The 25,383-nt window shown below is 33.9% G+C and overlaps 1 protein-coding gene across 7 annotated transcripts in view; it reads left to right on the forward strand.

Moving 5' to 3' along the window:
* The window catches only part of USP45 (ubiquitin specific peptidase 45), a 58,746-nt gene extending 34,230 nt beyond the window's left edge, over nt 1–24,516 (forward strand). For 4 of the 7 annotated variants that reach the window (XM_059700867.1, XM_059700866.1, XM_059700865.1 and 1 more), the window contains 10 exons: nt 1,563–1,650; nt 4,845–4,926; nt 7,152–7,243; nt 8,473–8,529; nt 8,853–8,996; nt 9,699–10,368; nt 13,332–13,429; nt 17,117–17,203; nt 19,814–19,967; nt 20,567–24,516. In XM_059700867.1, the coding sequence (XP_059556850.1) occupies nt 1,563–1,650; nt 4,845–4,926; nt 7,152–7,243; nt 8,473–8,529; nt 8,853–8,996; nt 9,699–10,368; nt 13,332–13,429; nt 17,117–17,203; nt 19,814–19,967; nt 20,567–20,697 (1,603 nt within the window). In that variant the 3' untranslated portion in view covers nt 20,698–24,516. Of the gene's footprint in view, nt 1–377; nt 555–1,562; nt 1,651–4,844; nt 4,927–7,151; nt 7,244–8,472; nt 8,530–8,852; nt 8,997–9,698; nt 10,369–13,331; nt 13,430–17,116; nt 17,204–19,813; nt 19,973–20,566 lie in introns of those variants that run through there. The other 3 variants (XM_059700868.1, XM_059700869.1, XM_059700871.1) reach the window with 3 other exon arrangements.
* Nucleotides 24,517–25,383: the final 867 nt, after the last annotated feature.

Genomic DNA, 25,383 nt, shown 5'->3' on the forward strand with positions numbered 1-25,383 from the left:
TCGTGACTTAACTTTAATGTATGTACTTATTCCTACATCTGGAAAATTGAGAGCTTACTCTGTTGTCAGTACTCGCTAGAATTCAGGTACACAACGTGTCATGTGTTTAAAACGGGCCTTGTCATAGAGCCATAAGCTAGTTTAGTCCACAGTGAACTAAAATATGTAGAAACAAAATTCTTTAAACATGAACTTGCTTTTTTTTATATCTACACTCTTTAAAGTTTCATTTTAATTTAAGCTCGTTATTTGTGTCATGGTATTGTGTTTTATTATATTTTGTCTCATAGTAGTGTACCGATATAATTTGTTTCTAAAAAATGTATTGTGTAAAAAATACAACACAAACTCTACCCTCTTAAAATGTTTTTGTGTAGCCCTAGCTGGTTTTGCTCAGTGGATAGAGCATCGGCCTGTGGATTCAAAGGTCCTGGGTTCGATTCCGGTCAAGGGCACATGCTTGGGTTGTGGCTCCATCCCCAGTAAGGGGTGTGCAGGACGCAGCTGATCAATGATTCTCTCTCATCATTGTTGTTTCTATCTCTCTCTCCCTCTCCCTTCCTCTCTGAAATTAATAAAAATATATTTAAAAAAAATAAAATGTTTTTGTGTATAATATATTGTTGACTATAGGTACAATGTTGTACAGCAGATCTCTAGGGCTTATTCATCTTGCTCGACTGAAACCTTATGCCTATTTATTAGCAACTCCACCTTTGCACCTCACTCCAGCCCCTCACAACTATCATTCATTCCATCCTTTGATTCTATGCATTTGAGTATTTTAGATTCTTCATATAAATGGAGTCATTGCAGTATCTGTCTTTCTGTGACTGGCTTATTTCACTTAGTATAATGTGCCATCATATTAAATGTAGTCTAAAATATAGAGGGTGTATTGTATGTTTCATTTGCTCGGCAAATGCTGTTTTTTTTAAAGCCTGAGGAACAAAAAGATCCCTGAAAAGCCTCAGAAACATAGGTGCCCCATAAAATTAAGAAATTTTTAGGATATATGTACTTTAGAAATTTGTTTTAGACTCTATCCAAAATAACTGTGTTTTGTATCATTTTTCTAATTTTATAAAGATTTATAAATTATTAATAAATTATTATTAAAGTAATAGATGCTCATAGATAAAAATTCAAATTATTAGTTTGTTTTTTATTTTAAAAGTCATTATGCACATACCGACATAAAAATTGCAACTTGCTTGTTTTGCTTACTGTGTTTTGTATATCTCTCTATATAGTACATGTGGATATAACTGATTTGATTTTACATATTTGTATATAGGGTGGGGGAAAAGTAGGTTTATAGTTGTGAGTATGTGAAACACATATGTGGTTGGCATGTAGTAGTTGCCCAATAAATGATAGCCATATTGTTCTCAGTACACTTAAGGTCTCTTCCTAATTGGAACAGTAATCACATTTTGACTTAGTACAAAATGAAGTAAATTGAATCTTCGACTATATGTTATTATAAAGTGATTTAAATATTAATAATATATTGTTGATGAAATTATCTTTTTTTCTCTCCTGCTGTTTTTAAATCAAAGGGCCCCTCGATTTAAAGATTTTCAGCAACAGGACAGTCAGGAGCTCCTGCATTATCTGTTGGATTCAGTGAGGACTGAAGAAACAAAGGTCAGGTTTCTTCATGTTTATCACATATACTCTTTAAGAAGAGGGTTCAAAACTGAAGGATTTCATTTCTACCATAATTGTTATGTGCGGTTAGGAAGTTAACTTGATTTTTTTCTCTCACTATTTTATTTCTTCTCTCTCACTCTTTTTTTTTTAATCTCTTCTACAAGATTATTTTCTTTTTTTTTAAATATATTTTTATTGATTTTTTACAGAGAGGAAGGGAGAGAGATAGAGAGTTAGAAACATCGATGAGAGAGAAACATCGATCAGCTGCCTCCTGCACATCTCCTACTGGGGATATGCCCGCAACCCACGTACATGCCCTTGACCGGAATCAAACCTGGGACCTTTCAGTCCGCAAGCCGACGCTCTATCCACTGAGCCAAACCGGTTTCGGCAAGATTATTTTCTTTTACTCTGTCACAACCCCTATTCTTTATTAATTAATGTTCTTTGGCTATAATTAACAGAAATCAACTAAAACTAGCTTAAATAAAGAAAAGGGATCTAAGAATCCAGGTGAAGGGGGATATAGCTGGGAATGTTTACTACATGATGGTTATGAATCATTGTAAATGGAATTAAAATTTATGTCTTTACATTGTTTTTCTCTGTCGTTATCACAAATAAAACAACAAAATCTATCCCTATCATTTATTCTATTTCCCTTCTATTACTTGACTAGAAGCCCAGTGCATGAAATTTGTGCCTGGGTGCAGTCCCTGGGCCTGGCCAACGATCAAAGTGCAAGGGTCTGGTGTGGAAGGGCAAGTCCCACCGGACCTCTGAGCCCTGGGCAGCACCTGGGCCTGCTCGCACCCGCCTTGGCCTGATGCTGCCCACTCATCTGCTCCACCATCCCACCGCGGTCCCACTCCCGTGGTGGTCAGTGCACATCATAGCGAGTGGTTGAATTCCCGGTTGAACAACCGCCCGAGGGGACAATTTGCATATTAGGCTTTTACTATATGGGATGGCATTCTTTGTTTCAAATTAAATTACTGTTCTGTCATAATGGTACATTGGGATTCACAGTATCTTAAAAACTCAGGCAGTGTAGCAAGAAGCATTGGTTTTTGAAAGCTCTTATCTTTCTTCCTCTCTGAGGGTTTTAGATGGCGTGGCAAAATTAAAATGTCAAGTGTGTGTATCTGCTCAGTCCTGTGAGCAAGGCCAGTCTGTTACAGTGGTACCCAGGCGGGAGCTGCATTGTCTGGCCTGGGAACCCACAGCTGTTAGTTGTGTTGCTGTTGTCGTTTGCCACTGCCATGTGTTTTTTGATTGAAGAAAGGCTACACCATTAGGTCTGCCACCAGAATCTTTTAGTAATGATTACAAACTACTGATCTCCTTTCATATTGTTTCATCAAAGTCTTTTACAACTATAAAGTTCAGGACTATAATATGCTCTTATTGAATGGAGCACTAAAAGGATCATTTGTGCAAAAAATTGTAAGTTTTTTATGTGCAAATAAAATCAGATTTACTATAAGAACTTTTATAAGCAGTCTTTTCAACTTACAAATATATATGCTTCACTTTTTCCCTTTTAATTTGAGCTATCACTAAAGAAATGTTACATTTTTATTATCTTCTCAAAGATATATCACTTTAATACATTATTGGATAGGATTTTTTACAGGCACAATACTTCAGCTAACTTAAACTGAGTTTTTTTGCATTCTTATTTTTAAAAGAAGTTTAAGATGGAGACTTAGATAGTTGAACTTGGGTAGTGCTAGTTTATTAATGTGCTGCAGTTGTTAGTAGCTCCCTGATCTAACAATGAGAGGTTGTAGATGGACCTAAACTCATGGACCTAAACTCATTTATTTTATTCAACTTGATGAATTACCTATTAATTAACTCTTTAACAGTATAGAACAGAGAATATACATTTATGGCTATAATACAATAAAAATAAAACAAGTCTAATAGTTTAAAAAGTTAATTTAATCAACTTAATTTTTTATATTTTAAAGAGTAATATCATAGCTTACATTTTAAAATATAGTAAAAGCTCATTAAATCATTGAAATTCATATCTAAATTAATAAAATGTTCAAATTGGAAAACAAATATACAGACTTCTAATTGAGTTAGAGGTCTATTTCTAGTAACTAGAGAGCCTTTTTACAGTTATATTAAAGAGTTAAAGGTGAACATTAGTATTTATTGGAATCTTTCATTTATATGCATTAAATATTTCTCCTGCATGGAATTCACACCATTCTAATTTGTTTATTTTAGTTAAATTATTTTTTTCATAGGTAAGTCAACTTTAGCTTAGACAGGAAGTCCAGATCAAATAGTAGTTTCACATATGAAAACCTGTGATTAAGACATTACTTAAAAAAATATTTTGAAGAATAATGAACAAACATTCTTTTCACCTCATTGTTAAAATGTGAATTAGAGAAGATTAAATTTATCCATTAATTAGGGGCATAATTAGTGTAAAAGATGATTCATTAGCTTAGATACATTTTTATTTTTAGAATATATAGTTTTAATTTATCCTAAAAGTTTTCTGTGAGGTTGGATCTTTCCTAAAACATACGGAAGAGATGTGAAAACATAAACTTTGAGGACATTAATTGATATTCTGGACTTGAGTCATATATTTATATAAGTAAAATAATCTGTGTGGAAGCCAGTGTGACCAGTTTAAGAGCTTCTTATATAATACGGTTTTCTTCATAGACAAGACATTTCATATGGTTTATTTGTGACATTTTGTCCTGATTAAGGAATACATCATTTTTAGGAACAGAGTGGGAGAGGGAGACAAATGGAGAGAGAAGGGGAGAGAAGGGGAAAGAGGGACAAGTTACTCTAAACCTGTAAGAATAATGAGACTAGGCTGCTTGCTTTTTGTAGACGGAAGAAACACCTTCAAACCCAAGAGAGAACCTCAACATAGGAACTTTGACTGTAATTCCATATTCTCTCCCAAATAAGAAAATTTTTTGTTCATGGAATTTTAGGACTAGATTTAATTTTTAAAAATTCAGTCATTTTATTTTATAGATTAGGGACTGAGATCCAGTGTACCTTGCTGTTTGAAAGTCCTTCTCTTATTAAGATGAGGCTGGAGTTAACTGTTACTAAAACAGATGATATTTAAAAGAACACAGAATACTGCTTTAAAATAACAGATTTTATAAATTCTTATTAACTTTGTTTTATAGAGAATACAAGCTAGCATTCTAAAAGCATTTAACAACCCAACAACTAAAACTGCTGATGATGAAACTAGGAAAAAAGTCAAAGGTATGTTGACCCACTGTTAAAATTTTATTCTACAGGAAAATATTTAAAGTTTCTTTACAGGGGACAAAGAACTGAGCATTATGTGAATGAATGTTGTAAAATAGTTGCCTTAAAATGAAGGTATACTTATTCTAGTGGCTGCAAGATAGTCTAGTCCAGTGGTTCTCAACCTTCCTAATGCCGCGACCCTTTAATACAGTTCCTCATGTTGTGGTGACCCCCAACCATAAAGTTATTTTCATTGCTACTTCATAACTGTAATTTTGCTACTGTTATGAATCGTAATGTAAATATCTGATATGCAGGATGTATTTAGGTGACCCCGGTGAAAGGGTCATTTGACCCCCAAAGGGGTCGCGACCCACAGGTTGAGAACCGCTGGTCTAGTTGGTCATAGAAAGAAAATGTTAGAATTTATCCATGTGAATTTAAAAAAATAAAAGTAATATCACATATACAGATTGACACTATTGCTTTTAATAGGAGGCTGTAAGGGAGACTTGAAAGGTGGTTGAAGGTAGCATCCTTATTTGGAAGTTCACTTTTATCATATTGGACTATTTTGCAGTTGAGGTGTGTGCTTGGATGAATGAACTCATGGATATTTAACTAACTTGACAATGCTTAAGTGCTGCAAAGATTCCTGCAAGGAAACATTTATTGACGAGAGTACTGACAGGTCAAGTGCACATGTCTACTTTACTCCTAGAGTTCTCTCATCCTCAGCCAAAATGTGAGGCAAAAACAATGATTATCTAATCAAAGTGGTCACTTATAAGTATTTAAGTGTGGATTTATAGTCTATGTTATTAGTGATTTACCATGTCCTAAATGTGTATTCTGCCTTGAGATGTTAACTAATGGTAGTATAAAGTCATCATTTTTAGAAGACACTTAAAATATGATTTGTATTTTATTCATTCTCTTTTCTAACTTTTATTTTTTATAGTAGTATATGTACACCCTATATATCTATATAAACAAATATATGTTGTGATTATATATGCCAAATTTTATATGCAGTTTTAAAGGTTCAGGTTTTTTTAAATGTAGATTTTCAAGCATGCTCTTTTGTTTTGAGATAGTGCCATCTAGAGCATGTTTAGAATAACTGCCCAGTTTTTCTTTCATCTCTTTCCGGTTTTGTAATCTTTTCTATTAACCCTTGTACAACTTTTCTTAATGAAACATCTTAGTGTACTATAATGTCTCAATTATAATTAATAAATGTTTATTTATATAGCCCAATATGTCTGCTCTGTCATTCATTGCAGAAAATACAATGTTTTAGAAGACAGAGATCTAAAAAAGATAGAAATGAATAGATTTTTAAAATATATTTCTCCCCCAGTGTTCATTGTGGAAAATGTCAAACTTCTATTAAGTAGAGTGAATAGTATATGAAGTTCCATGTATCCATGTACTCATTACCCCATTTCTTACATTCATTTCCTGGAGTATTATGTTTCATCTATTTTCTCCCAACCCCAGATTATTTTGAAGCAAATTATAGGCATAATTTCCCTTGATATATAAATACTAGAGGCCCGATGCACGGAATTTGTGCAAGAGTATAGACCTTCCTTCCCCCCAGCTGCCGGCACCGGCTTGCCTCTGGCACCGGGACCTGGGCTTCCCTCACAGCCCCAGCTTCATCTGGAAGGTCGTCTGGAAGGACGTCTGATCTAATTAGCATTATTATGCTTTTATTATTATAGATTTTTCAAACAAGTAATTCTGACCGTTTTAATATAACTGAGCAGTTATGCGTGTAACCGATTTATTTATTGCCATATTAACCTCTTACACTATCCTGTGTTTACTTGTCTTTTATACTCTGTCATTTCCATAGTTGGATCCTGGCATCTGTAGCCCTAAAAGCATAATCTCCTTTCCCATCCCTCTACCTCTGGGTCAGGCACAGAGGCTTTAAAGGATTTAATGGGAGCAGTTGAGATGTAGTATGAGTCGTAGTTACTGCTCCTATTATTTTACCTCTGACAAGCAGTTTGTTATTTCTGGAAATACTATCATTGCTAGTTACATTTTCTCTACAGAACTGTAAAAGAGAGAGACATTATAATGTCATATAGGAGAATATATTATTAAATGGGACACTGGACATCTGCCTTAGATTTCTTTTGAATCAACAGGAAAAAAAAACTATGTTAATATGTAAGGTTGATGGTTGACATTTTTTGCATTAAAAAGTATTATTTTTACAGCATATGGAAGCGAAGGTGTGAAAATGAACTTCATAGATCGGATCTTTATTGGTGAATTAACTAGCACCCTCATGTGTGAAGAATGTGCAAATGTATGTACTTTGAAATTCACTTCAGCATGGACTAGATTACAATCCCAGAATTTTGGTTATTTTCTTTCACATATAATCTTCAGCAGTCATTTACTTTTATTTGTGACAGATGACTACATATAATAGTTTTTGAAAATCTTCCTAAAATATATCCTTCACTCTTAGAAAGTAAACATAATCTATAATTTTTAAAAATAAGTGTGTTATTTTATTTTTCCTCCCAAGAAACCTGTGAAGTTCTGTTAGGTCATTTTAATATGCTTGAATGTGTAAGCTACTTGTTTAGATGGAAATAAAATAAAGTTCTGTGAAGAGAATAACTATGTTTGTAACTATGTATGCATTGCCTAAAATGTAATTCCAATGGAAATAATTTAATGTAGTAACATAACCCAGGGTGATCTAGCACATTTGATTTAAAGTTTATTTTTATATGACTTGTTGAAGTTTATTTTATTAAGTAGACTTGACTCATCTTTGAATTAGTGATACTTTTTATTTGGAATGCCATCTGTCCTTTAACAACAATTTAAAGACATATAAATTTTTATAGGCTTTTAGTTGCTTGATAAGGAATACTTCTGAAAGCAGATAACTTGGAGTTTGATAGGTTTACACTTTTGTCAGATTTTCTTGTAAAAGAGAGAGTCTTTATGTACATTTTCCTGTTCCCGATTATGGAGTATTTTTCTATCTTCTCTAGTCTTATTCAATCAGAATTATATATTGTATCTCCTAATCTGTAGCATTGAAGCACAGACTGTGTCAAAGTATCACTTCTGTAGTATATTCTACATAAAAGTTGATTTCTCTCTCACAAGTTAGAGAGCATCTTTTAGAATTACCCTAAAGAATCTACAAAACACAAACTTTCTGCCTTTTTCATATTTTATGTTATGGCACTAATTTCACCAAAAATATGTTTATATCTTTAGTTAATCATTATTATTAAACATTTTATTTAAAAGTTACTTTAAACATTATTGATATTATGATATTGACAACATAAAATTCAACAGGGTTGCATTTATTAAAGTTTTGGGATACCTTGTTTTGATAAACAGTCATGCTGCTCTACCCAATTAAATTGCTATTTGTTCCAGGAATGTTTTTTAACCTAAAATTTTAAGTTGCCTGGGAAGTCTGATTTCTCTAAGTCTTTACAAAACTACATTGTCTATATTAGAATTCTACCTGAAGTTCTCAATATGTGTTGTTGTTTTTTTAAGATCTCCACGGTGAAAGATCCTTTCATTGATATTTCACTTCCTATAATAGAAGAAAGGGTAAGGAGAAAAAAAACCTTAATTGTTTTGTGAAGGGAATTCATTTTATTTAGACATTTGTTGAGTATGTTATCAGATCTGAGAATCATTATTTTTTATATACAGTAGTTGAGTTTGTACAGTTAATATTGGGGTTTGTGTATGCATTTATAAAGTATGAGATCATTCTTATTCTCAAGGAATTTAAATCCTTATGCTTTATATTTTGAGAGTTAAAGTTAAGGAAATTATATTTCAAATGAGTTAGAAATTTTAAAAAGTAGATTACATCCAGAATTTATTTCCTAAAGAAGTTTTGTGTTATGTACATGTCATTTATATAGGTTTCAAAGCCTGTACTTTGGGGAAGAATCAATAAATATAGAAGTTTACAGGAGACACAGAATGGCCAATATAGTGGCCCTGTTACTATAGAAAATACTCACCAACCCAGAGCTACCAGGAAGCAGTCTCCATCTAAAGATAAGGTAAGACTATGTGTATTTGGGAGGCATCTTCTTTTTTAAACTTATTATTATAAAAAATTTCAAAAATATACAGAAGTAGAGAAAATAGTGTGATAAACTTCCATGTAAATAGCTGAACTTTATAGTTATCAGCTCATGGCTAATCAGCTTTTATCTATAGCTTATATTCTCCCCACCTCCCCCAAGATTATTTTGTAATAAATCCCAAATATATCATATATTTCAGTATGTAGATCAAATAGATACTCTTTTAAAATACGTAACCACAGTACCATTATCATTACCTAAAATATTAATAACTTTGCAACAGCACCAATATCCAGTCATTATTTAAATTTCTGCAACTGTCTCATAAATACTTGTTTTTTGGTTTTGCTTTTTAAAGTCTTTTTGAATTCAAGATCTAAAAAAGAGCGATGGAGTGCGGTTGATTGTCATGCCTCTTCAATCTCCGCGCTACTCGCACAAGCCCTCTTCTCCGCAAATAGGTTTCTGTTGTTGGTTTCTTGTGTAAAATTTATTTTTAAATTAGAACTATTTGTTAGTATATCTTCTATTGGTTATAGTTTATGTAGATTTAGGAAGGGTTTTAGGTGTACGAGAAATACTAGAGTATTTATTTAATAATTGTGGGACATTTAATTACTGGTATTTTTAGTAAGGTCACAAGATTCTTTTCTCTAAAACACTGTCAACTTACAGAATCAGCTAATTCATGGCAGAAAACGTGCAAGGAAATTTTCATCTGGAGAAGATAAAACTGTTGACATGTACCGAAAAAATGGAAACATGGAAGTGAATGGGGATTCTTCTGCATTTGCAAGCATCATGAATACTGAATCGAGTATGGCTGAAAACCCTACCGATGGCAGTGAGAAGGAAGCCAGCCGTTGTGAAAGTGGTGTTGATGCTGACAGTGAGGCTTCAGAATCTGAAAGTGCTTCTAAGCAAACTCTGTTGCCAAGATCCCGTAGTGGATGCTGTGTGCACACAAATGGACATCACCATCCATCAGCAAGAGAGCTGCCCACCAAGAAGACTGATAGTGGTGTTGAAGGAGTGGCTGAAGCTATTTCTGAACTTCATTTAAGCAGCACTGTAACTGGAGATAGAGATTTTGATGGAGAAAATCAGCCACTAAGTCTTCCAAATAATTTATATTTTTCAGAGGAGAAGCATACGATGTCTCACAGTCCACAAAATGCTTTTCAGACCCTTTCTCAGAGCTATATAACTACTTCTAAAGAATGCTCAATTCAGTCTTGCCTCTACCAGTTTACATCTATGGAGTTACTAATGGGGAATAACAAACTTCTATGTGAGAATTGTACTGAAAAGAAACAAAAGTACCAAAGGGAAACCAGTTCTGCAGGTAAATATTTAGCTTAAATTTTTATTCACAGATTATCTGTTAGCCAGTGACTAGTTGGCATTAGATCCCAAAGAGAAGAACCTAAGAACCTGTCTCTATACTTGAGCTTCTTGAGGGCAGGGATTGTCTTTTTCGTATTTGTATATTTGTACTTCAGCACTGCAGACACTGACTGGGCAGAATGAATGTTCAATAGATTTCTGTTGAAATAAATTAAAGAACAGGAGTATCCATCTCTGCCCTGAAAATGCAAATCCACATAATCTTATTTCAGTGGACTAGCTTCCTGAAATCTTTCCAGAAGAAATTTCCCTAAAACTTAAAATTTTATCATGAGATTAACGATGAACTTAACTTGCTTCCCAAATCCCATTAATCTAATATATATATATATATATATATATATATATATTTATATATATATATATATATATATATATATATATATATATATATATATATATATATATATATATATATATATAAAAGCCGAAGCGACCGTTCAACTGGTAGCTATGATGCACACTGACCACCAGGGAGCAAACACTCCACGCACAGGCATGGAAACATGGAACAGACTGATGAATCTCAGAGGGAAGGGGGGAAGGAGAGGGCAGGAAGAAATTAACCAAAGGTCTTATATGCATACTAGAGGTGCATAAATTCGTGCACCGGTGGGGTCCCTTGGCCTGGCCTGCAGGGATCGGGCCAAAACCAGTAGTCTGACATCCCCTGAGGGGTCCTGGATTGCAAGAGGGTGCAGGCCAGGCTGAGGGACCCCACCGGTGCACGAATCCATGCACCTGGCCTCTAGTGGAGTCATAATCTATACCAGCGGTTCTCAACCTGTGGGTCATGACCCCTTTGGGGGTCGAATGACCCTTTCACAGGGGTCGCCTAAGACCATCGGAAAACACATATAATTACATATTGTTTTTTGATTAATCACTATGCTTTAATTATGTTCAATTTGTAACAATGAAATTGGGGGTCACCACAACATGAGGAACTGTATTAAAGGGTCGCACCATTAGGAAGGTTGAGAACCACCGATCTATACTAACAAAAGGGTGATATGCTAATTAGAGCAGATAGACCGGACATCTTCTGGACAAAGCCATGGTGGCGGGGGCCAAGGCACAGGTGGTTAGGAGCTATCAGGCCGGCAGGGGAGAGCAGTTAGGGGCAATCAGGTGGGCAGGGGAGAGCAGTTAGGGGTGATCAGGCAGGCAGGCAGGTGAGCAGTTAGGAGCCAGCGGTCCCGGATTGTGAGAGGGATGTCCAACTGCTGGCAGTCAGACATCCCCCGAGGGGTCCTGAATTGGAGAGGGTGCAGGCTGGGCTGAGGGACCCCCCCCCTTCTGTGCACAAATTTTGTGCACTGAGCCTAGTAAGACATAAATTTGAAGGTTTTAAATAATTGTGTATTATAAAACTAGCAACATAATATCTATATTTAGTTGACTGGGAAAAAGGGGGACTTGTCAAGAAATTTTCAGTGTACCTCTAACCTTGACTAAATGGAGAGAATACTCATTCCTGGTGACTAGTTTCATTCAAAATATAGATTTTATTTTTATTCGGGAATTGTGAGGCCAAAAAATCAGGATATGGTTGTCACTGAGGATACTTTGTTTCTTACAGTTCCCAAGAAGAGAGGGCACATGGGGAAGCACCAGGGTTGGGCAGGAGGCAGGGACAGCCACGGGGAAACTAGGGCAAGCGACTTTATTGTGGTTTCCAAGGGAAGGAGTGGGCAAGGTGTGATAAACAGGTTTAAGACTGACTAGTTTTGAATATTTTAGTGGGCTCTGGGTTTTAGGGACTGTTGCTAGTTGTCTAGAACTTGGTCATGATATGATTAGGGCAAGTGGATTGCAGGCTAGGTAAAGGAGGTAGTTGGGGTGTGTATTTTGGATTGGTTGGTTTGCATATGAAAGGCACATTTAATATTCACTAACTCTAGCAACTAGCTCTGGGAGGGGCCCTCCTTCCAGTGTCAGCAAGGCCCCAGTTGTCAAAGCATCAGAACAAAGATGTGCTTAATACACTAGTAATTAAGAAAATATCTAAATAGGAGAAGGAAGAAATACCAGTTTATATTAACCCAAGTTAAATATGCAATTGGTCATATTCAAATCCTATCACAAGTCCTTTCTAAATCCTATCACAAGTCTTATTGAAATGCCCCAGTGGTTCCCATGATATGACCTCTCCTTTCACCGCAATACATGTTGAGCCAATTTTATCATCTGCAGGTGTGTTTGTGGTGGTCTTTGGCTGGAGGGCATTGTCCTAAGTCACTACTAGTTCATCTTTCCAGCTTCTAAAATTGTGTTGCAAGTGTCACCTCACCTGTTCTTTGTTCATATAAGGGAGTGCCTTTTTTAAAAAATCTTTCATTTTAGTGTTTTTGGAAAGAGTAGAGGTACCCTGTAACCAGAAGTCTAATTTCTCTTTTATTTCCTTTTAAAAAATCTTGTTTACTGAATTTGCACATAGTATATAATTTGCATACAATAAAACTTATTTTTAAGTGTACTAGTACAGTTTAATGAGTTTTGCTAACGTATTCAGTCCTGTAACTACCATCAAGCTATAAAACATTTTCATTGCCCCAAAATGTTTTTTTGTGCTCCTTTGCAGTTAATCTCCTCTCCCATTCCCTAATCCCTGCACTCACTAATCTGATTCTTCTCCCTATAGTTTCGCCTTCTCCAGGATATTATAAAAAATGGAATCATATAATATATAGCCTTCTGTCTCTGGCCTCTTTGCCACTTAGCCTAATGCTTTGAGATTCATCCATATAGCTTCACATATTAATAGTTAATTCTGTTTTCTTTTTTAATATTTAAAAAAATGTGATATGATGCTTCTATATAAATGTTGACTATGTTATGTGGTAGATTCCATTAGTATGAAATGGAATCTTGCAAATAAATTTATTATATTTTATACAGAAAAGAAAGCAGAAGGGATTTATACTAATGCCAGGAAGCAGTTGCTTATTTCTGCTGTTCCAGTTATCCTAATACTCCACCTTAAAAGATTCCATCAGGTAAAAGTTCCTTTTGTAGCACTAGAGTAATTTCCATCAGGTGTTTTATAGAGCCCTAAGTCTTGTAAAATACTGTCAAGGATTAGGCACTAATTTCCTGAATTTAAAAATTTGGCATATGGGATTTACTGCTTTTTCGACCATAATAGTTTACCAGACTTTTCTAATTAAAATTGTTTAATTCACAATGTTTGAAGATTTAGGTGGTAGGAACCCAAGTGTTATGTGTGTGTCAATGGAAAATAAGAATTTTTAAGAACCCTTGGTGAAAAAAAAAAAAGGAACACTGAGAAGGAAAGAAATAGCCAAGTGCTCACACCTTTCTGAGTTCTCTTGATCCCAGTGAGAGGGCTGTGAGGTCTGGCCATGGCTGACTAGGCCCGAGTACAAAAAGGGCTAGTCCAAGGCAGTCTCCATCACTGTAAGACTCTACAGTGAGAGGGAACCTAAATATTTTTAATGTAGCAGATTTTTCTCCTTTTTTGGTGTATTTTTTTTAAATACGTTTTTATTTATTTTAGACAAAAAGGAAGGGAAAGGGAGAGAGAGAAACCTCCATGAGAGAGAAACATTGATCTGCTGCCTCTTACACGCCCCCCCCCCCCCCCCCCCCCTGGGAATCAAGCCCACAACTCTGACCTGGAATGGAACCAGTGACCTCTTGGTGCATGGGATGATAATCCACTGAGCCACACCAGCCAGTCTCTGTGTGTATTTTTAATTCAATGCCTTGACTCATTTTTATTCTTTTTGCATTTGATAAAATGATTTTAACATTTCTCTGGAAGAATGAATAAGTGAAAATACTAAAACATTTTTGCAAAAGTTAGAAGGGGTTTTTAAAATAAAACTATAAGTAAAACAGTATGGTCAGAATTGTCAAATAAAACATGAGTATAATTTAAAGTTCTTTTGTTATGATAATAAAGTAACAGTTGGGAAGGGAGCTGTATTATTCAGTAAAGGACTTAGGAAAGAAAATAGCTGTTGAAGGAAATAAACGTTTTTAGCTACCCTCTATACCATATATCAATACTATTTTCAGATTAATTTTTTAATTGTATGAAACAAGTTATCAAAAGACTAAAAGAAAACTTAAGTATAAACCTGATCTCTGATTGGGAAGATTTTCTAAGTATAAAACCCAGGAAAGAAATCTCAAGGGAAAAGATTGGAAGCTTTGATCATATACTAGTATATCTGCAACATTTCAGGTGGGCCACAGATGGGCAGGAAGAGATTTTCCTCTACACTTTCATCCTATCCAAAGAAACATTAGGTTAAGTTCTTGATTTTCTGTAGCCAGGATTCTAGAAACTTAACAGGAATGAAATGGCCATGGAGAGCAGATGTATCATGTCTCCCTTCATCAGAATGCCTAATGGAAGGTGTGTGTCTGTGGTGACCCTGTGTGAGCAAGAGAGGGTCATGCCAGATCTGAGAAGCTAATTGCATGATGTGCCAGTTGTTTTATATATGGTCAGTTTATCCCTATTTAGGAACAACTTACAGAAAGCATTCATGCCTTAAAGGGAAATATTTACAAACATCTCGATCCCTTCTTGCTCTCAGGCTAAATGTAATGTTAGCAAAGTCACATTCTTGTTCCCAGAACTGGGAATTTTAGGGAGCAGACTCTGTGTCTCTGTTTCTAGTATTTTATTGTCTCTGAAAGCCTATTTCTCTGTAGTAACTTCAGAGCTGTATATGAAATCTCCACAACACTGAAAGGCCAGTTTCAAACAGGAGAGAGATCTTGTCATAAATATGGCAAATGATTAGCATTGTAAATATATAAATAACTCTTAAAAATCAATCGTAAAAATATCAAGACCCTAATAGAAAAATGGTAAAGAACACGAATTGACAGTTCATAGAAAAAGTAAAGATTCCAAGAAAATATGAAAAAAAGGTCCATCCTTCCCAGCAAAACAAATGCAAAATAAAATGACAGCAGGATTCTTTTTTTAATCTGTTCAAATTGGCCCAGATATGGTCGTGTTAAGGATGCAGTAGATATAGGCATTTTCTTGTTTCAACAGTAGGGGTGTAAGTTGGACACACCTGGAAAGTAATTTAATAATATAGTTCAAGGATATTAAGGAATGTTTTGAATAAAACATTTTGAACAAAAGTATTACTTTTGACTAAGTAATTCCATTTCTAAGAACCTATTCCAAGGAAATAGAGATATACACAAAAATTTGTATCTTGGTCATTATAGGTCATGTCAGCTGTGAGGCCTGGCACAATTGTCCAATATGCAGGATATCATATTTATATTTTAATGACATGGGGAAAATACTTATGATATTCAGTTAAAAGAAAAATTTTAAAAAGGCAGGAGCCTGCATATGCCCAAATATAAGGCTAGGTATTTTCCAAAAGTCATCCCCTAGAAAAAAAGATTCAAGGTAGTTACTAGATTTATTGGGGTAGATACTATATAAATATTCCAATAACTATGTATACCTGAAACTAATATAATATTGTATGTCCACTGTAAGTTAAAAAAAAGTTTAAAGAAGGAAAAGAGATTCATCTTATATTAAAGCCCTTTATAGAGTCTTTCCTATTACGGGGTAGCTTCTCAACAGCAACATGCTATCTGGGAGGACACATTAGCCTGAAAGGGTCTCAGGCAGTGCTGGTATTGGATGCTTATGGAGGTCATCTGATGAGAAAAAACAAGGCAAAAAAATTGAAAACAGATTAAATAATTACTCCTGGGGCATGACCTCATGATTTCACATCAGATATCAGGTTAAGTCTTCTAAACATCACTTGAAGATACAAATCAGTAAGTGGGTATATTTTGGTCAAAAAATAAGCTTTTTTTCTTTTAAAATGATGTCCTTGGAGTAAGTCATGAAAGCCTTGCATGAAAGGTTGCATCGGTTAGTTTTTGTCTACTCATATAATTCAGATTTACGCATTTTCTGATTCGAATAGTTTCTATTTGTGGGTTTCCTATCCAATACCTTTGACAGTCTATCAGCTAGTTTTTAATTATCATTAAATAATGCAAAGTGTACATTTTTTCAAGTACTGCCTTTAGCAGTTAAAAATAGAGAAAGGAGTAGAGCTTATTTGACAACAGGAAGGTTCATTTTGATTTAGATAATATATAACATTTTCTTTTATTGATAAAATGATTTAAGTATTCAAATTCAGGCTTTTGTTTTAATGAATGAATGTCACTGAATATTAAAACGGAAAAGGATCTATTCTAAACCATTTATACCCATTTTCTGCCTTGATGTAGATGAGGTAACCTAGAGTCAAATTAGGTGTTAAGTCAGGGCTAGGACACCAGCCCCTGACTCTTCAGTTGAATATCTTTTCATGATAGCTTATGAAATAGCTTAGTTTTATCACATTGAATTAATTTTTTCCTAGTGTTGAAAAGCCACAATTTATTTTTCTCTAAGTGTTGAAAAGCCACAGTGAAAGTAATTATTCCCATATTGTTTATAGTAAAAATGCGCATAAAAATATATATTTGCAATAACAGTTCATGAAACCTAATTAAAAAATAAAAATTTAGTCATATATCAATTTTGGACTATTCATTAATCATGTTTTTATAGCTATGAAAAAACTTCTAGGATTCCTCTTTTAGTTTTAATTAACAAACAGTAATTTAGATTGAGTTTGTCACATTAAATTTTTTTTTTGTCTTTTTAGGCTGGATCAAGTCTTCGCAAAGTAAACAGACATGTAGATTTTCCACTTATACTTGATTTAGCACCATTCTGTTCTGCTACTTGTAAGGTGTAGTATATTATTAAAATATTTAATTGACTTGCAAATAATATGCTTAAAGTATTCTGTCATTGTTTGTTGTGCCATACTTTTCTTTCTTTTTTTAAAAAACTAAGCTCCTGTTCATGATTACTGGTTAATAGTCTAGGTTTTGTGGTATATAAGAGAATACTTATTGAACTTAATATTTTTCATATATTGATTAATCAAAACAAAAAATATATATTTTTGACAACAGGATTTTATGATTAGGTAAATCAACAAACATACAAAAAACTTAAATGCAATTTTTCAGTGGATCCAGTTCATCTGTGGAATGTTAGCACTATCTGTCAGTTATTAACACTCAGAATTTGATAATTCGGTAAAAAAATGAGACTTAACAAGCTCTGTATCAAATTTATAAAAACATATTTTTGAAAGTACCTATTATGGAGAATTTCCAACATAGACAGAAATAGACAAGACAGTACAATGAACCTCTTGCACCCATCACTTAGCCTTAAAACCTCAGATACATGGCCAGTCCTGCCCCATCCACAAACTCATCTAACACCCCTATATTCTTTTGAAGCATCATTTCATTCATAAATATTTCACTATGTATTTCTAAAAGATAAGAATCACTCCTCCTTTTTAACATAACCACAATACCACTTTCACACTAAACCAAATAAATAATTTCTTCATATCATCTAGAGTCTATATTTCTAATTATATCATAAATGAAAAATCTTAAATGAATTCATATCCAACTAAGGACTACACATTATAATTGGATAATGTCTTTTAGTCTCTTTTAATATACAGTTCCTTTCTCCCATCTCTCTCCCCTTCTCTTCCCTCTTGATAATTTATTTGTTGAAGAGAGTAGACTATCTTTCATGTAGATTCCCATAATTCAGATTTTAATGATTATTCCTCTGATTTCAGAGAGGAAGGGAGAGGGTGAGAGAGATAGGAACATCAATGATGAGAAAGAATCATTGATTGGCTGCCTCTTGCATGCCCCCCTCCTGGGGATCAAGCCTGCAACCCAGGCATGTGCCCTTGACTGGGGTCGAACCAGGGACCCTCTAATCCGCAGGCTGATGCTCTATCTACTGAGCCAGATTGGCTAGGGCTATCCTCTTTATTTACTACAAGTAGGCAGTTGGATAGTTGGATCTGGAGAAGCTTGGACAGATTCAGGTTTGATATTCCTTATTTATTTTTAAATTTTTTTCTGGCAAGTGTATTTCATGGGGAGTGTTTAGTCAGGTGACACAGAATGACAATTGTCTTTTTGTGATAGTGGCCAATGATGCTCAATGTTAGATTCATGAGTTCATTAAGAATGGTGATACTCTAATTTTCTCATTCCTTCCTCATTTGTTAACTAGATAACCTCTATATAAAGAGGTATTCCTTTCATCTATTTAGTCATCTTATGGTATAGTTCTTATAGAAAAGACAGGGTAAGTGTTCAATTCTTTTCCTGTCTCCCTTTTAAACTAGTTTTCAGAATAATGAATTCACTAGCATTCTCAAACTGTGATCAATTAATTTATCATTATGAGTTCATGGTTTTAAACATATCAGATAAGTTTTGATTTACTACACTTTTCTTTTATTCATGCTCTAATATATTTGTTTAATGTGGCTAATTGTTGGCTACTGAAAGCCACTTCAAATTCGCTTCTGGGTTTTTTTTTTTACCTGACCCTAGTGGTTCCTCTCTGAATGACTATGCCACCAACTGGATATATTCTTCACTGCTTAATGTTTTTATTTTGATTTTTAGGGACTGTTTTTAAATTCAAAATTCTCAAATTTTGTTTAATAATTACATAAAATATTTACACAGTTCTGAAGTCAAATGTATCAAATGTACAAAGCAAAGTAAATTTAAACAAGTATAGCTTTTCTCCATCTGTCCCATCTGTTTCTTCCCTCCCTTTCTAGATAACCATTGTTAAAAATTATAGTTTATTCTTCTACTAGTTTTTAAAAAAATGTAAGTAGATAGGTATGTATATATGGATTTCTCCTCTTAAGTAATCATAACTTATAATATGTATCCTTTTTTCTACCTATTCTTACCATTATATTCTGGAGATTATTTCAAAGCAGTATTTAGAGATAGTCTGGTATTCTACTTTTTAAGCAGCATAACACTCTTGTATGGCTGCATCATAGTTTATTCAACCAATCCCCAGTTAATGGACATTTGGGCCTATTCCAATTTTTTGATAATACAAATAATTATGCAGTTAGTCATGTGGTGCATATCTTTTTACATTTTGCTTATGTACCTGTGAGAGAGAATCCTAGAAACAGGATTGATAAATCCAAGAGTATCACATATGTAATTTAGCTTGATAACATTAAGTATTCCAGTATAGGGGCTGGACCCCTTTGCATTCCCACCTACAGTGTGTGTGTGAGGACTCTTCCCCACAGCCCATCCAGCAGAGGATCTTGTGAAGCATTTGCATTTTGTCAGTCTAATATGTGCAGAAAAGCATCTCAGTGTATTTTCAATATGTTATTCTCTTATGTTAAGCAGGATGTACATTTGACTTAATTTTCCTTACAATAGCATTTCACTAAACATTACTAACTTATTTTTGTCTGAAGAATGTAAGTGCGGGAGAGAAAGTTCTCTATGGCCTGTACGGCATAGTGGAGCATAGCGGCTCAATGCGAGGAGGCCACTACACTGCGTATGTGAAAGTGAGAACCCCCTCCAGGAAGTTATTGGAACAGATCACTGGAAAGAAAAGTGTTCCTGGTATGTTATCCTTAGTTTATTTTATTCTTAAAAACAAATGAATTTATTCTTCCTTTTCTGGAAGAGGCAAGTTATTTCACGGATGACTTATGTGGATTCACTTTATTAATGTTGCGTGAGAAATACATTTAAGAGTACTAGGTAATCTTAAAGAATCTTAAATATCCTAAGACTGTGCCCTTCTAGGTGCTGTAAAGTGGCACAGTTTTTCAAGGTGTCAAGTCATGTACTACAGTGAGGTGGCATTTTATTTAATAATAACAAAATTTCTGAAGACACCAGGTCTCAGAATATAGTTGGATTTGATATTTTGCTAACTTTGCTTATGGAACCGCAAACTAACTTTGTTTTTTGTTTTTTCTCTTTTAGTGAAAATGATTTTCCTGAAACAATAAATATTTACAAGGCTATCTAATATTTCACTAGATTTTTCAAGTAAAATGATACTATTATTAATGCTTTAAAGAGTTAGTTCATTTAGGAGAAACAGACTTATGCAATAACATCTAGCACTAAATAAATCTAGTTTGTGATGTTGCTTATAATGTAAAGAAAAAACACACTTATTGTAAAAATTATGCTTCTTTTTGTTTTGTTAGGTTTGAAAGAACCGGATAGTGAATCGCCAGGCCAGTGGGTCCATGTCAGTGACACTTATGTGCAGGAGGTTCCAGAATCAAGAGCACTTAGTGCACAAGCGTACCTTCTTTTTTATGAAAGAATATTTTAATTAGTTGTTAATTATTAAGGTTAATGGTTATTTAGATCACTTTTATTTAAATGCTGCAATGATAGCTATAATATGCAATGTGCCTTTGTGGTCTATTCTCTTCTGTAGGAATAGCATGTCCCTCAAATGCTCCTGAACATTTTTACCATTTGGGTGAATCCTTTTAAAGTAACTTAAATTTAGTCAGTGCTTTCAAATTTATATTTTTTAAATAAACGTAAACACATGTTTTAAAATGTTTGTCCTGGAACAAAACTAGAATTTACAGTAGTAGAGGAAACTCCTTTATGATGTGGCTTATTATTACAAGCATTCAGAAATGATGCTGGCTAAATCAGATCCTTCCTTAAAACGTATCCAGCCCTGGCTGGGTGCTCAGTGGGCTGGAGCATCATCCCATACACCACAAGACTGAGAGTTCGATTCCTGGTCAAGCACGTACCTAGATTGTGGGTTCGATCCCTGTTTGGGGTGCGTACCAGAGGCAGCTGATCAATGTTTATTTCTCTTTCTCTCCCTTTCTCAAATCAATAAAAAACACATTAATAACAAAATGAAACAGTGTTAGCCAAATGTGAGTCACATACCACCTTTCTGGTATATATATATATATATATGTATGTATCTCTTGTGCCGTTATTTTACTTAGAATTTTTAACCTTAGTTTTTAACTATAGCCCCGTTTATGTGCTAGTTGTATTTTCTCTAATAAACCTTAAAATAAATATATAACTATTAAAGAAAAATTGTTTATTCCTGTAGCAATTCACTCAAAATCATCTCAGGACTATCCAGTGGTATATGTATGCTGCTGTATGGGAAACATTGCTATCACATACATTTATACAGTTGGCATAGTGATCTTGTCATATTTTGTATGATTTCAGACATATAAAAAGGTATTGCTGTAACTTCAGTAATATGGATTTGCAATCAATATATTGATTAGCTTATTGCTTTGCTGTTTTGAGAACTAGAAAAATATTGAAATATTTCATCAACATATTATTTGTAACTACTCATAGTGGAGTTGCAAATGATTAGGCAAGGTAAAAGTATAATTATAGATAATTGTTACATTCAGAATTGATAAATAGAAGTTGTTAATCCATACAAGACCATAGGCTATCTTTGAAATATCAATTACCTAATTAAATTTGTAAATGACAATTATATTCTATTATACTTAACAGGGTAGAAAATACCTTTATAATTCTAGATCAGTAAATACAAATCATGGTATTAGAGTTTTGCGATCACCTTGTATTCAGCAAACATCATTAATAAGTTTAAGTGAGTTTAGCTTTTATTTTAATGGGGCATGAAGTTGGCATTTCTGATTTTCTTTTTAAATAATTAAATAATAGTAAAGATATGATAGTTTTTCCCCCTAGAATACAAATTATTAAGCTGTCAAAACTTGGCATGAAAATATTTCTACTGCTTGGCTTAAATTTTAAAAAATAATTGCTATTTTGGTTTCACTTGATTGAGTCAGAATACATAATTGCATGGTTCAAGCATCCTAATCATTAGTGCCAACAGACGATGCTACAGGAAGGTGCTGGATAAGTGCCTACTCCCAGTTCTCCTTTTGGGAAGTAAGGAAAAGAATAGTGGCTGGAGATCATTGTGGAACTATTTAACCACGACTTTGGTTCTTTTTAATGTGTGAGTATATAACATTATCAGGGTTACCAGTGCTGCCTTTTGCTACATGGATGAATGGAATTGTGATAATGTACAAAATGCAGAACTTAAAAAAGTGTCATGGCACAAATTCTATTTTTAAGCTGTTGCAATTTTAATAGTAGTATTTTTCTTGATTTTTAACAGTAAAATGATGGAAAAATATATATTAATCTGAAAACTCAAGTTGTTTGTCTTATAAAAGGTAGTTTAAAGAGTGTTTAAATTAGTATTTCTGTTTAATTGTAATCCATTAACATTGAAAACATCAGTAGCAGAGCAGTGAATTTTTTTGAGAAATACTAGTGAAATCTCTATTCATGTCAGCCAACTTGGTAATGACAATTACCATCCACTCCCCCAAATGTAAATATTGTCACCTCATTTTGCTCCTAGAAAAGATACTACGAAGAGGCATGTACTTTTCATTGGATGGTCACCTGCTTCTTGTATCATTGATAGAAGAAAGAGAGAGAGAGAGGGAAGCACGAAGGAAGGGAGAGAAGAAAGGGAAGGGAATGAAAGGAAAGGAAGGGAAAGGAAGAAAGGGGAGAGGAAAGGAAGGAAGGAGAGAGAGCATTCTTTTCTGTTGCCTTTTGGCTTATCCCTTACGCAGCTAAAGTCAGAGATGGTGAGTGATAGTTAAGGCCCAGAATCAAGGCAAGTGCCTACTCCCTCCTTTCATTGACAGGATGCCAGAAAATGCATCAGTGCTGTATTTATCAAATGGATATTTTAAGCTTTATTCTGAGTACCAGTGAAAACTGATTCTTCGTTCAGTGAGTGATACATTGTAGCTTCAGAACATTACTTCCCTACCGAAGTATTGCAGTAGTTTTTATGCTTAACTTCACATTTATTCATTATGTATATATTTATTGAACATCCACTATGGGTCAGGCACCTCGCTGACACTATTTTAACATGTTTTAAAATGGAGAGACCTATGTAAGTTTTAGACATTATCCCATAAGTAACATACAAATAGAATACTTTTATTTCCATTTCCATAATGTTAAATGAGCTAATTCTAAAATCTACTTATTTTATGGTCTAGAATTTATGAATGCTTTTCCAGGTCTGTTGATAATGGAATAAATTTAATTTTGAAACCTAAGAATTTTCGAATTATAGCTCTTGTAACAAGAGAAAGTATTTTAAGTTACACATGGGTCTGCATTAACATTTTTGTTCTTATTTTGAATATTTCCAAAGCACATTTGTAGGGGTACAAAATTATGAAGCTACTAAAATAACGAGTTTCCAGATGACCTCAGGAAACAGTACAAATAAGTGAGAATGTTTACAGATCTTCAAAACACCAACCATAAGTGCTTGGCCAAATGAATTTAAAAAGTTAAACAGAAATTTTACTAGCTTTACTTAGAAACTGGTTTAGAAGGTATGTCTAATTCCAGTGTTCCCTGTTTTTTCCCTATTTAAAATAAAATTTTGATTGTGCCAATTATGTGAATATTTTTGACATAACCATGTATGTGTCTATATTTAAGATTTTGTCATTTAATATTTTTAAACCTGATGTAAAGACCACCTTTTGGGTGGTTAAAGAGAGTGGTAGATGGTGTCAGTTGATACCTGTTTTATTTTAAATGTGCCAACAGAGCTATTTTGCAATATAATATTTAATAGCTCTTAGCTTGCATGTGATTTTACTCAGTGATTTTATACAATAGCTAAATAAAATTTCCTGAAGATTAAGCTGTATAATGTATCACTTTCACCTAATTTTTGTAGTATAAAATAACATCCTGCCTAATTTCCTTAAATTCATATTCATAATTTATTTATCTGCATGTTACCTGATATATTAGCCTAAACCAAATACGTTATGTGCAATAAAATTGAGCATCTATATATAGTGTATAAAGAAAGACTATTTTTAGATATTTAAAATGTTTTGGTTAATGTGAAAATTCATCAATTCAAATCTATTTAAAAGATAGATAACTATATTTTTAATTTTGAGTAGCATTGGGTAATATATCATTCCTACGGTTTTATCTCTTTTTTTTGCAGTGTTTTTAGAAAATAACTTATTGAGTATTATTTTGATGTTCCTGTATAAACATGCATAATAAATATTAAATTCTTATTTACTTTATACTTCAAGATTTGTCCTGGAGTTTTTTGCAGTGCACATTACTGAGTAGAATATTTTATCTATCAACATTGTATTTACTTACTTAGCAAAATTCAAAACATTCTTCATATTTTAGAAATTCATGGTTTCAGAATAAAATATTTTAAATGGGCTACTCTTACTCAGATTTCATTATCTACCAAAGGTGAGTCTTCATCCTTTCAGATGTTTCTGGAAATGTTTGAGTTATTTAGGCAGGATAATTCATTAGGTAATATTTTGTTTAACTGTGTTTAACCTTTTTGGGGTCATATAGCTCTTTGAGATTATGAGGAAAGTTATAGCCCATCTTTCATTTGTTTAATAATTTAGTAAGTATTTATTGAATACCTGCTGTGTAGTAGGCACTGGGGATACAGCACTGAACACAGGATATAGAAATCTCCAAGAAGGGAGGAAACGGACATCCTAAGAAATGAAGAGTAAGGAAAAGATATATTAAATGGCAAATGACATGGAGAAAAATCAAGCAACATAACCCATAGAGCCATATAGGAATTAAGGTCCTGCTATTCCCAAAGGGAAACTATGAGTGTTGGGGGAAGAGGAGGGTTTTAATTTGCAAGCCCTCTCCTGTAGAAGATGGGAAGGAAAATTCTCAGACAAATATACGCACCAGATTTTTGTATGTAATTTTAGAGGTTCATGAATTCCCTGAAAAATGTATTTTCATACATTTTTAAAGTTGCTCTCAAGCAGAAATATCCAAACTGTTTGTATTCCCATTTGTATGTAGATAGGCTGGTTATGCCACAGCGGCAAATTACCAAACATCCCAGTGGCGTAACACAGCAAAAGTTTGTGTCTCACCCAGGGTCCACTGTGAGTCTTGGCAA

This window comes from Myotis daubentonii, chromosome 6 (assembly GCF_963259705.1).
Source record: "Myotis daubentonii chromosome 6, mMyoDau2.1, whole genome shotgun sequence".
Lineage (NCBI taxonomy): Eukaryota > Metazoa > Chordata > Mammalia > Chiroptera > Vespertilionidae > Myotis > Myotis daubentonii.